This window comes from Pinus tabuliformis, chromosome 8 (assembly GCF_031772625.1).
Source record: "Pinus tabuliformis cultivar Carrire ecotype Pingquan chromosome 8, CPIR1, whole genome shotgun sequence".
Taxonomy (NCBI): Eukaryota; Viridiplantae; Streptophyta; class Pinopsida; order Pinales; family Pinaceae; genus Pinus; species Pinus tabuliformis.
The window spans coordinates 185,978,221-185,992,512 of record NC_142294.1 but is presented as its reverse complement, the minus strand read 5'-3'; the positions used below and the strand labels follow the sequence as shown (position 1 = coordinate 185,992,512).

The window sequence follows — 14,292 nt, the reverse complement described above, 5'->3', positions numbered from 1 at the left end:
TAACATCAAGGTACATAGAGGGATTGGTGCTCTTGATTAAATACGAGTTCCATACTCTAATACATGACAAAATTCAATGGAAATATTGCAATCCCCCAATCTTGAAATCTTGAAAAATTGATAAGTCTGCTTGATTTTGAATGAAATCTAAAATTCTACTTTCTCCATATGAAATCCAATGAGGCCGGAACCAATGTTGTGAAAATAATGATATTATCGTTTTATCGCGATTTTTTCAACAAAACGAAAATATCGCGATTTTTATTCGAAATTATCGTGGGTATTTATTTTTGCTCGATTTTTTTGAAATTATCGTGAGTTTTTGAAATTATTGCGATTTTTTTTAAATTTATCGCGATAAAATTGGAAAAAATCGTGGGCAGTCGGGGAAGCGAGGTTTTATAACGAGTTTTTGGTTTTTTTCTGAATGAATTTGGGCAGTCATGTGCGCGGAGGGCAGATCGTTGGAGAGAGCTGGGAGACGTTGCTGGAGAGGGTTTGAAGCTTTTTCAAGTGCTTAGAGGAGAAAATCAAGAGGAGGAGATCGATTTTTCCATAGAAACGGTATGGGGAACAATTTTTTTTTTTAATATTTATTTATTTATTTATTTTTTATTTTTTTAAATTTATCTTGTGTTTTCATTGTTTTTAAACATTGTTTTTGCATTTTTTCATTGTTTTTTGTTGGATAACTTGGTATGGGCACCAATTTTTTTGTTTTCATTGTTTTTGTATTTCTTCATTGCTTTTGGTTAGGTAACTTGGTATGACTACGGGCACCAATTTTTTTTTTTTTTTGTTTTCATTGTTTTTAAACATTGTTTATGTTTTTTTCATTGTTTTTGTTTGGTTGGGTAACCTGGGTTTGGAATGGTTGTTTTTGGTTGGGTAACTTGGGTTTTCATTGTACAATGTAAAAATAAAAAATAAAAATACTAAATTGTAAATTTGTAACTTGTAAAACTAAATACTAAATTGTAATCCTTATTTTCCCATAGGTTCACAACTTCACCGAAGCACCATTCAAGTTTGCAACTTCAAAGTTAAAAACAAACATGCCAAGGAAATTGGATGCTTTCTGGGAATATGGTGAACCTAAAGCTCCGAATGATAGAATAAACTTGACTTGCAAGTTGTGTGGCCACCCTATGTCCGGGGGGGTGTACAGGTTGAAGTTTTACCTTGCACAAATACCTGGAAATGACGTGGGGCCTTGTTCAAATACAAATCCTGAACTCATCCAAAGAGCCATGAAAACATTGGAAGTTTTAGACCAGATTAGAGAGGCTAAAGAAGAAATCAAAAGGCAACTAAAAAGGTCAGCTGAAGCAAGTGGCACTGGTTCTACTGCAACATCAACCAATCTGGTAGCTGCCACATCATTTTTGTTCCTTGAACTACACTTGGTCCACAACCATCTATCAGTTCAATGCTAAAAAGAACTGAGAAAGAATAAGTTGACAAGTTGCTGGCAAAATTTCTCCTTTGGAGTGATATTCCTTTCAACATTGTAAGGAATAATCCATTTTTCCAACCTGCTGTTGATGCTATTGCAAGTGTTGGCCCAGGGTACAAAATCCCTTCTTATCATGATTTCAGAGGCTGGATTCTTCAAAATGAAAAGCTTGACTGCACCCAAAGATTGGAGGATTTTAGGGCATCATGGGCACAAACAGGATGCACTATTATGTCAGATGGTTGGACTGACCAAAAGGGGAGAACCTTTATAAAATTCTTGGTTAGTTGTCCCAAGGGGACTATGTTTATCAAATCTGTTGATGCATCTGCACAAATCAAAGATGCCAGAACTTTATGTGATTTGATAGATGTGTTTATTTTGGAGGTGGGTGCAGCAAATGTTGTCCAAGTCATAATGGACAATGCTGCAAATTATGTTGCTGCTGGCAGGATGCTTATGGACAGGCATCCTACTTTATTTTGGACACCTTGTGCTATACACTGTATTGATTTGATGTTGGAGGACATAGGGAAAATTCCCTTTGTCAAAGATATTGTTGATTCATCCAAAACCATTACAAAATTTATATATAACCATACATCTGTGCTTAGCTTGATGAGAAGATTCACCAACAAAAAAGAGTTGGTGCGCCCCGCCATTATACGGTTTGCCACCAGTTTCATATCTCTTCAATCCCTCTTGAATTCTATGTGGGATATGAAGAGAATGTTTTTTTCAAAGGAGTGGCGTGCTTTGCCAATGAGTCGCAAACCAGAGGAAGAGGCTGTATGTAGACTAGTTTCATACTAGGAAGACCTCTGGGCGGGAGTGCAGGAGGTATGCGCCGTTACTGAACCTTTGGTAAAGGTTCTTCGGTTGGTTGATGGTGAGAAGCCCGTAATGGGCTATTTGTATGAGGCCATGGACAGGGCCAAAGAAGCCATTCGGGCCTACTATGATGATAAGGGAGATGATGGGTTTCAGAGACAACTCTTCCTATGGGGAGTGATTGATGAGCGATGGAACAACACACTCCATCGTCCCATTCATGCTGCTGGGCTTTTCCTGAACCCCACATTTTCTTACGCATGTTGGTTTACATTTGATGCTGAGATCATGGATGGATTCTTAGATTGTGTCTAGAAGATGGTGCGATCTCCAGAAGAACATATAGAGATTTCTAAAGAAATTGAGACATATAAGATGGCAGGTGGCACATTTGGCTTTTTGAGATGGTTGTCATTGATAGGACGATTAAAATGCCAGGTATTTTTTAGTTTGTAACTTTGTTTCAAATTTCATTATCTCTTCAAATTCAATTTTTTTCTTATGTCTATTTAAAATTTTATTTGTAATTTTGTTGTAGATGCATGGTGGAGAATGTATGGTGGCACGGTACCCCTTCTGCAAAAGCTTGCCATTCGCATCCTCAATCAAACATGTAGCTCCTCAATGGAGCAGTATGTGGAGATTGCAACAAGATGTGGTTGATGATCATGGATTGAGGAGACTTTCCGATGTATGACATACTGGTGGGTTATATGCCTTGGTATGGGTATTTTGGTGACAGATAATTGCTGGGATGAGAGATTGTCAAGGACGACAATGATTTCAAATGGGGGAGAATGTAATGCCCACGAGCTGCAGAGGAGAAACACATGAAGCCGCACATGAAAATGGCTAAGTGTGGATGAGGGCGGAGGTTTATAGAGTTAGGCGGTCCTAAGTGGGGGCACCAAACGTATGGGCTGACGTGCAAGAAAATAACTTGGAGGACTGAACGGGTGGTCGGCTGCGCAGGCCGGCGTGCCAACCATGGCGGCAAACAAGTGTATAAGTGAGTGGCGTGGAGGAGCCATTCGATCATCAATGAACAAGCCTTCTAAGTATCCAAGTGTGAAGAAAAGGAGAAGTGCGAAGTTGGTTCTGAAATCTAGGCGAAGGTGCAGGTGGACGAAGGCCGAAGCACTCGAGCCGAAACAAAAATCGGTCGTTTGAGGGCACGGCAGGGCATCCGGGCGAACGGTCGTTCGAGGGCGCAACAGGGCGTATGGGTGAACGGTTGTTCGGGAAATAGTTCGAAGTCGTTCGAGGGCGTGGCAGGGCGTTCGGGTGAATGGTTGTTCGAGAAATTGTTTGAGGTCGTTCGAGGGTGTGGCAGGGTGTCCGGGCAAACGGTCATTCGGGAAATCGTTCGAGGGCGTTCGTGCGAAGAGTCGTTCGAGGGCACGACAGGGCGTCCGGGCGAATGGTCGTTCGAGGGTGCGGCAGGGTGTCCGGGTGAACGGTCGTTCAAGAAATCATTCGAGGGCATTCGTGCGAAGAGTTGTTCCAGGGCACGGGAGGGTGTTCGTTCGAGAAGTCGAGCGAGGGTGTGGTAGGGTGTCCGACCGAACGATGGGTCAAACAGAACGTGCGACGGGTGTTCGGGTGAACGGTGAACGGTGAACGACGAGCCAAGGGAGAGTTGGGTTGAACACTAGGTGAGGGTGCACGAAGGCGCTGGGAAAACGCTGAGTGACAACCAGCCAACAAGTTGAACGAGGTGCAAGAGTAGCTATAATAAGGGAAGCCCACACCTGGGTATATGAGTGTAGGATGGAGCAAATTGTGGTACATGAGTTACCCCGACCTTTGTTTTGCCACCCTTCTTTATATGCCTTTTACCTTTGAAATATTTTTCTTCATAACTGCTCGGGGCTCCACGGGATGGAGAGCATGATGTGTAATATATAGCAGTGGATACCCCCTTAAGGTGAGGCAATTCATCACCCACGAGGGGTTGGGACAATCATGGGTTCCTTAATGACTAAGGGGGCTCATTAGGGCCCATAGGAATTGGGGTGATGGCCATAGATAATGGGTAGAGCTGTTTGGCTTTTGCTTAGTTGCATCAACCTCCCGGGCATCGTTCTAGGCTTGACCCAAGTTGTGGGCAAGGGGAGGGGGGGGCTAACCGTGTTCAAGCACATGTGGACTTGATTGTGAAAAGAGATGAATGGGGCTCAAATGAGTAGAAAGGGAGTAATGTAGGTGGTGTCGGGAAGCGTGACCACACAACCAAAATCGAGATTTCCCATGTAGTACCAACCCTAGAGCTAATGGCCAGTGAAGGAGATCCCACGACACTAGGATACAAGGTTAACAACGAAATCAGGGAATGGAGACAAGAATACAAAACTAACCCACTCTTTCTGCCGAATCCTCCCACCAATTCATGCCCAAAAGTGCCCATGATAAGTAAGGAAAACTACTTAATTATACCAATGAAAGGCCATACCTTTGGGGTCAGGCGGCCCACCTTCAAACATACATTAATAACAAATGGGCAAGGATCCATATGGCTGGCTTAGGTCGCAGAGAAAATGACACATCGAGCTATCTGGGGGCTGCAAGGGGCTATTGGTTGCCAATTGAAGACCATCTATGAGAAATTTTCTCGCATATACACTACCCACAGGTGGTGGGTAACATGGCCAAAACTTGTGCTTTTATGCTTTTTTCTTTTAGAGGAAGACTTCCTATTAGGTAGGTATACAATTAGTAAGTTTATATATTTGGCCACTGTAAGTGTAGGTCGTGGTTCCTAACTAGCAATTGAGGGGTGGTATAAGCTTCCATTGCGTAGAAAAGTGAGTTGAGTAGCTGTTAGGCAGAAAACAATGTGCAAGAGAATTTGTGTGTAGATTCTGTAAGTGTAATAAGTAATTGTATTATTGTATATAATTTGAATGGTCTACAATACCTTCATGGCTGTTTCCCTATAGAGGCCGTGAATGGCCATGAAAGATGAATAGTCATGTCTGTTGACTATTTACCTCTTCATAAGTAATGTTTTAATAATTACCAGTGTTGCGAAAATCGCGATAATATTGAAAAATTGTGGTTTTTTGAAAATGGTGATATTATCACCCGATTATTACGTGATTTTTTCGCAAAAAATCGCGAAATAATCACAATAACTTGAAATTATTGCTATTATTACGAAAAACGAAAAAATCACGATTTTTTGGGAAAAAAATTTGATTTATTTTTCTGCCGATTTTTTGATGATGAGGAGGAGCAATAGGAGGAGGAGGTGACACAACCTACCTAGGCTACCCCTGTCACCAATAGAGGATGTGGTCTACCTCCTGTAGCTCCTAGTTCTTAAACTTCTAGAGCACAACAGAGTCCATTGCCAACTCCACCGACATCTACATCTATAGGGAAGGCTATTGCATTTTCTCACAAGAGGCGCAGAGGAAATCAGTGGTATTAGTTATTTGGTTCATTTCATTGTATATGACATTATGGCTCATGATATGAGATACATTGTTATATTTTTTGTTGATATTTTGAGGCTGAGTTGGGACTCAGGAGTCAGGATTGACTATTCAAGACATGATTCACTGTTATGTGTGATGTAGCACTAGAAATGATATTGCACATCTTATATATTATTTCTTTTATCATATTTATGTGTCAATGTATTTATTTTATGTTGTAGATGCTTTAGATATTAAAAAAATTGAAAAAAAATGAATATTTTTGTATTTTACGATTTTTTTCCCGATTTTTATGATTTTTTCCTATTTTTTCCCTCGCTGATATTATCCCCATAACGATTACTGCAACATTCATAATTAGTTTATTTATTTATTGAATTATTTATTATTTTAATATTATTAATATTTTATGAAAATTTTATTCATAACATTACCACCCCCTTTAGAGATGCTTTGTCCTCAAAGCATAACCAGAAAGGGTTTCCTCTAATTGAACATTTTACTATGGAGTGGCATCTTTATGGTGACTGGTGAAGGCGTCATGAGTATTTGTACTTTCCTTGACGCTGGGAGTGTTAAGACCATATAATTTATAATGTCGTCCTTGCTTGTTAAGCTCCTTGAATTGTTCTCCAGGGTTTGTAGTATAGCTTCCTAGTTGTATCAACTATTTTGCACCTAGAACTACATCCATTTATTTGAGTGGTAGGGAAAATAAATCTGTTTGTAGCTATAGTTCTTGTATCTGGATTGTAACCTTATGGAATTCTCCAATTTCTTTGAACTTTCCCCAGTAGCGACAAACATGGTCAGGTCCTTGGTTGGGCATATACAAATATCAAGTTGTTTAGCAAGATCAATGTATATACAATTGTGAATACTGCCAGAATCTACAAGTATATTGACATTTCTGCCTCTTATGAGCCCTTTAAGCTTTAGGGTTTTAGGGCGTAATCTCCTTGCCATGTTTGTTGGTAGAGTAGTAAGCTTAATGTTCTTTCGTCTTGGAGAATGGTTTCTCTGCTTCCGTGCCATGTTTGTTGGTAGAGTAGTAAGCTTAATGTTCTTACGTCTTGGAGAATGGTTTCTCTGCTTCCGAAGGCGTGGTGGAACGTATTTTGCAGTGACTAGTTGTTTTTGACTTTTTCAAGAATTGCGTTCTTCACCCTGATTTTGTTGGACACATGAGATTGCGGCTAAAGATGGTTCCCTGGATTTTAAATCTTCACCGTGTAACGATGATTTTTCATCATGCTTTTGTACTTCAACTCTCTTCCCATCTGCTATAGTCTATTTTATAGTAACGTAAGGACGTGTCTTCAGATTTATGTCCTGCCCAATTTTCTCCAAACTTGCGACAATTATTTTTCCTTTTTATCCTTTTCTCTTACTTGTTACTTGAAGAGTCTAATTCTTTCTCAACTTATAAGTATACAATTTCTTGTTAAGGCATCCGTGTCGTGATGTCCATTTGTCTCCACAACACCTACATTTGTTTGTTTCTTTTTTTCCTGAGTATTGTTGTTGGTCTTCATCTTCCTTGAATGATGTAATTTTGAACTTATGCTTTTGCTAAATAATCTTTGCAACATGTCTAGCTTCTTCGATAATTTTAGGTTTGTATAATTTCAATTCTGCAGGGATATACTCCTTAAGTCCACACCTATAAATTTTAGTAGTTCTTCATTAGAAAATCCTTATTGTCTTACATCTAATACTTTCCATTCGTGGGTGTATTCGCTTACTAACCCTTTTTCCGTGAGATGAATGAATTTTTCATAGATATCATCTTCTTCTTCGTCATGAAACCTTTTAAGTAAGGCATCCACGAAATTCTTCCAAATAAATGAACGAGCTTCACATTTGTTGGATCACCATAGGAACCAATCATATGCCTCAACTTCCAAGTTGTTAGATGCGTTCATGATTTTTTCTCATTCACCGATTGGTGGGTTTGATTCAAAAATGGCCTTCATTTTATTGACCTACACAATAACGCCTCTATGATCTTTACCATTGTATTTTGCGTGTTCCCTCTTAATTCGTAGATAGTATTTTTTTGGGAATTTTGTAAAGTATTAACTTCTCTAGAAGTGTATTTGTGGCATTTGGAATTTCATGCATTTGCGGAATTTCATGATTTGGAAAATCTTCGCCTTTTCGAATCTTGGGACTTTGTGTTGGTTCTTGAGTAATTAAAGGATTACAAATTGGATTAAATCCTCCCATTAACTGGGTCTATATGCCTAGCAACATTCTATCAATGTTATTTACTTTTTCAATAACTTTTGCCATTTCTTTTTGAGTCGCTAGTAGCCTATTTTGACCCTCTCATAGTTCTTTCTGCTTCTTCTCAACATTATTAAGGCGTTGTTGTACTTTCTCTAATTCTTTGTGAATTTTTTTTGAATAGACTTTGTCATTATTACTCGCCATTTTCAATTTATTTTACTTCTTGGCGGTTTTTTTTCTTTTGTTCAATTTCTTATTTATATAGTTATTATAATTCAAACTATATAATTATTAATTATATAACTCTAAAATTATTTTAAAGTTATATAATTATTATATAGAAACTTTAATTTCATATCTATATTTATATGACTATAAGGATAATGGGGGATAACGTGATGTTTGACCAAGAATTTTAACATGGAACGAGACTTTGACTAGGCGTGTTGGTCGAAAATCATTGTGGATGGACCAATGATGACGTAGACAGAGGTTCATGTTGATTTCTGGTAGCATCGAATGTGCTCTAGCTATGAAAATTGGTGGAGAGGCTAAGGCACATAAGATCTCCAAAACCCAGAAATGGTTTGGGGAAATTCTACCCAGTTGGAGAGATTAAAATAATTAATATTTTTAATGGGGTATGAACTTAGGAAAATTAAAATATTAATGGGTATTAATATAAAATTGGGTGAGAATGTTCTAAATGACATGGATCAAGCCAAATCTAATTTTAGCCGTTGATTAGGGACTTAATTTCGACCGTTGAAGACTGAATAGGAAAAGTATAAGAGGAGGCTTGAGGGTCAGCTGGAGACACACCAAATTGATCAGTCAGTTCGATTTTCTGGAGCAGGGTTTTGCGGAGAGAATCAAATTAGTGATCTATTGCAGCGAGGGGTAGTTCGGCACGAGGCCAAGGATACATAGCAGGGAGGCAGAGATAGTGCCAGAGAGACAATGCAGAGCCTGGAGAGGCTGACGTAGAGGCAACTGAGTGCCACGTAGAGGCAGCTGGGAGCTACACAGAGGCTGCAAAGGCCAGCGTGGGTGACACAAAGGCTCTGAGAGCTGACGCAGAGGCTTCAGTAGTCGCGCAGAGGCTAGCGGTGCTAACACAGGGCCAAGAGGTAGCGCCTGAAGAATTTTCGTGGGACAGACTGAGTGCTAGTGAGCTAGGAAGGGTGATGCAGTCCCTGCAAAGTGACACAGAGTAGTGGAAGATGCCATAGTTGCTGTGGGATTGTTCATTCAGTGGTTGATCAACCAGAATATCTGTCTTCGAGGAGAGGTACTACTATCGAGGGCATTTTTTGTTGGGTGAGCCATTTCTAGCACCCTAGTTGTATTCAGAAACTGCATAATAATAAAACCCTCATATTTGCTGTACCGGTTTTCCCACATTGGGTTTTTCCGGGGACAATTGTCCAAAAATAACAGTGTCCCTTGTGTGTTTGTCTCGGTTATTTCAGTTGCTCATCTGTATATGAGTTAAGGCTGCATTTGTGTTTATTTCAGTATTTATATTTATAAATAGCTTGTTAATGGAATAAGCAGGTAGGAGAAATTAAACCAGATAATGCAGTAGGGATTTCTAACGTGTTAAGCTTAGAAATTTCAATAGTTCAGGGGACATCATGCAACACAGAGTGTTTGACTGTGGTTGGGTGATAGACATTGGAAAGCAGGGACCGGATGGAACAGTGCACAAGCAGAGGTTTGGGGGACAACATGCAACACAGAGTGTTTGACTGTGGTCGGACGACAGACAATGGAAAGGAGGGAGTGGAAGTAGTGGGGCGACAACAGTGGGAGGTGAGGACGATCGAGAGATAACGCGACAACAACAATGGAAGACTCGAAAGCGAACAATGCTATGAAAGTGGTGGAGTTAGAAAACAAGGGTGCAGGGGCCCGCGGGAACCAGAGTGAACGACGGTGATACGCACAGGTGAGAAAGTTGCGAGGGCGCAGGAGGTGGGTGATGGGGGAGAAATACAGGCAGTGGCCAATAGGCAGTGTAATAGTGGCTCTGATACCACTGTTAGGCAGAAAACAATGTGCAAGATAATTTGTATGTAGATTTTGTAAGTGTAGTAAGTAATTGTATTGTTGTATAAAATTTGAATGGTGTACAATACCTTCGTGGCGATTTGCCTATATAGGCAGTGGTCAGTGACGAAGGATGAATAGTCATGTCTTTTGACTATTTACCTCTTCATAAATGATGTTTTAATTATCACGTTTTATTTTAATATTATTAATATTTTATGAATATTTTATTCATAATAGTAGCATCTTTGTCATTGGATTTTGTATTAAACTGACAATTGGCATGGATCTGAGTGATATCTTCAGATAAATTTTCAAGGATTATGACTTCAAAGTCATAAGTTGTTAAATGATTAAATAATAAATTTTTTATTTAATTATTTAATCACATGGAAAAAGAGTCAAATAGCTTTAATGAGAGAATGGGAACTTTTACTAAATGACTTGATGAGTAAAGCTAGAGGAAAAGCGAGGTTTATGCAATCCAATGAGGAGATTTGAAAAGTAAAATTTGTTGGTGTTTCCACTCAAGAAGTGAAGCAAAGAAAGCAGATTTTGTTGATGTTTCTACTCAAGAAGTGGAGGAAAGAAAGCATATTTTGTGTTTTTTCTAAAATATCCGAGAGTGGGAAATGAAGAAACACTAGTTGTGTTTACAAAGCTTTTGGTCCTTCCATGTTTTCCTTGGTTTGAGCGATTGGATCAACTATTTTGAGGAAGTATTTCTCCCATATATGCATATTGTTGCATCAATAATAGGGTTGAGCAATTTTTCCTAGATGCTTTGGTAGTAGCAAAGATTTCACTTTTCTGTGTTCTAGTCTCTCAGACCTTACCTCCATCAAAAGAGAAGGAAATCATGACAACGTATCACTCAGTATTCATTATGGTGCAACCAATTTCCTAGTTAATTTGTGATTTTATTCAATTATGTTCGATTCTAACTCTTTGAATATATTGGAGGCCATTGAGTGAATTTTTATCGAGTGTGATGGTATATTGAAGTGCACCTGTTTTGAATTATTTCACATGTGGTACACATTTGTTTCTTGCATTTCTTTCAATTTCGTTGCTACTATTACTTTTAGAGATATAATTTCAACCTTTACAAATTTCATTTTAAAAAATTACTTCACTTTTGGTTGTTTATCGGTAAGTCAAAAATGAAGCTTGTTGTATGCTAATCAAATTGAAGATTTACATGGGAATATTAAGTGGATAATGTTGAATTTTCTGAGTCTACCCATTAGAAAATTAATTCGTATTCTGTTGGTTTATTTCTTCTACTTGTTTAAATTCGAACAAGTTATTTAATACATTTAAATACAGAAATAAACACAATATAGTCACAACATCTACTAATCATCAACTGAAAGAAAACAAGCACAGAAGTGGCATCATTATTTTTGGACAAATGTCCCCGAAAAAACCTAATGCGGGAAAACCGGTGCAGCTATTTCGAGGGTTATATTTTTATGCAGTCTATCTCAGTACAATTGGGTGCCTAACCAGCTCACTCGACAGAGAAAAATACACAGCAACAATACCTCTATATCTGGAGACAGGTATTTAGAAAACCTGTCCCATGAAACCCTCTCCGACACAACTAAAGCTCAGCCTGGCCCTTTTGGTATTTGCGTCAGACTCCTTCTGACTCGCGTCAACCCTCTGACCCTCTGCAGCAGCCCTCCGAGGCACTGCGCAACCTTTGGGACCCTCTGTGTCACTCCAGCAGCCTCTGCGTGGATGATGCAGTCCCTCTGGCCTCTGCATAGCCTGGACTAGCTGCTGCTCTCGTTCTCTCTGCTTCTGCGCTGGTCTCTCAGTATTGTCTCTACCTCGTACTCACTGCCTCTCGCTGCTGATCACTGATTCAACTTTGCTTAGCAACCCCACTCTAGCAAAATGAATAACTGATCACTCTGGTGTTTTCTCCAACTGACCCTCAAGCTTCCTCTTATACTTTTCTCATTGGTCCATCAATGACCAAGATTAAATCTCTAATCATCGACTAAGATTATATTTGGCTTGATCCATGACTTTTGGAACCTTCTAATCCAATTTTATATTAATACCCATTAAAATTTTATTTTTCCTAAGTTTAGACTTAGCAACTATATTAAAAATATTAATTATTTTAATATCTCCCAAACCGGTTAGAATTTGCCCAAACCATTTTTGGGTCTTGAAGATCTCATGTTCTTTAGCCTCTCCACCAATTTTCATGGCTAGAGCACATTTGATGCTACCCCAAATCAACAGATAATAGCATACATTATCCACTGGAAAACACTAGTCCAAATGGAGATACTTTCATTTGTGGCAGGTTTGACTGCCTAAAAGTATCATGCAGGCTTGTCAATACATATTTGTGTGATAACTTGTAGTTTGATTTATGATTTCTCATTCATGGACATTGATAAGATCCTTCCATTTAGTAGCATCTTGGGATGTCATAGCCTTTAATGATGAGGTTTTAAATGAGGAAAGGGCATATGGTGAATACCTAGGCATCCAAAGACGAGGAAGGGCATGGTAAGTGACGAAATGCTTGGGGGAATTGAAAATGAGCATAGATACGGAGATTGCGGAATAGGTTAATGTTTTTAATCACTCTGTCGGATAATGTTGTTTTCTTTAAATGGGTATGGTTCTACTTTGGATGATGGCATTGGCCTCCCTCGCAATCTCTTGTGGTGGTATTGCAATAGAAGTTTTTGTTGGCAACTTTCATGAAGTCCTGAATTGTGTTACAGTGTTTTGATGGTTAGTGATTGGTTAGGTTGCATGTCTAAATGTTGTATGCTTAGTTGGTGAAACTAAAGGTTGACTAGTTGCAGACTTTATTGCTGGCCAATCCCTTCTTGTTTTGTTTTCATGCAATTACAAATATTGTAATTTGTTTGCCCCAACTCCAATTTCCAAAGGAGTCTGATTAGTAGGTTTATGAAAATGTCATCATCTTCATTTGATTAATGTAGTTGTCTCTGGGTTATTACAGATATGCGCTCCTATTGCTAATGATTAATTGAAATCATATTTTGTTTCCTTGGCATATGAATGCCTGCAGTCAGTGTCTTAACCGATGTTTAGTTATTTTAGTTTAGGGTCTTTGGATTGAGCTCTTTTAATGCAAGTAAGATTTTGGTTCTGAACTCTCTTCAGGTAAGTTATTGGTCTTTAAGACTAGTTGAGTGAGGCCCTGGTCTTTCTGGACCTTTATCTTACTGAACATTTAGTGGTTAATTTTGTTGTAAACTAATAGGTTTTATACGCATGGATTCCCAACTAATGACGAATATATTAAAAAGTTGCAACTTCGTAATTCTTAATTTGTTTTGTTTTGAGTTATCACATTTATGTATTGAGTAACAGTCAGGGAAGTGGGTGGGTTTTGCCTGGATATTGATTTCTTATTTGATGGACAACATCTTTCGATAGGAGGGATGGTCCACCATATGAACAACAGCCAACAGATATGATTTTTGTATACACTCAGTTGAATAAGAACTTACAATATATATTCTGCATATTGTGAACAATATTATGGTCGTCTCTTTCCTTTCTCTTATTTCTAGGTCGTGTGCAGATTCTATATTATTTTTTGATTAAGTTTGTCTGATTTCCAGTCCACACTTGCACCATTGCCTGGATCATACTTTGAATATCAGTTGCCTGCAACTTGATGGTCATTGTTGTTGAATTTATTAGCTTCCTTGTCTAGATCACAATTACATTTTCTTTTCATTGTGACTTTTGTCATTATGATTGTATCTCATCATACTTTCCTTCCAGTAGGTATTTGATTTAGACACTCTCTTGTGTATCAGTGAAATGCGTGGTTAGATACCTGAAAGTTGTCAATTGGTACTTGTCATTTAGAAATATTAGGTATTTAGGATTTTAAGGAAAAACCATACCAATCACCATGTGTGCATGTGCATATATAGCTTGAAAGTGCTCTTCGGGCGTCTGAGATAGCACAAGCTGCATTACGCAAGGAACGGGAAAATATGCGGTCTGCTATTTATACAGATGAAGAATTCAGTTCTCTGCAGTGCCAGGTATGTAAAATGAGTCCAAAGTTCTCATTCCCATTTTCAGTTGGATAATGTTGCTGTCTTGGTAGCACAGTATCTTGAACACGAGTGCTTGTTATATTTTACAGGTAGCAGAAATAAACTTGTTAAGAGAAAGTAATGCACAGCTTAGAGATGAAAATAAGAGAAACTTTGAGGAATGCCAGGTACATCATGAATATTGTGTATATGCTATATGTGT

General features: G+C 38.7%; 1 protein-coding gene across 3 annotated transcripts in view; it reads left to right on the top strand.

The window, feature by feature from the left end:
- NUA (nuclear pore anchor) overlaps positions 1-14,292 on the top strand; it is a 340,816-nt gene that overhangs the window by 251,464 nt on the left and 75,060 nt on the right. For all 3 annotated transcript variants that reach the window (XM_089371934.1, XM_089371933.1, XM_089371932.1), the window contains exons 37-38: positions 13,962-14,075; positions 14,180-14,257. In XM_089371934.1, coding sequence (XP_089228060.1) covers positions 13,962-14,075; positions 14,180-14,257 — 192 coding nt within the window. The remainder of the gene's footprint in view (positions 1-13,961; positions 14,076-14,179; positions 14,258-14,292) is intronic.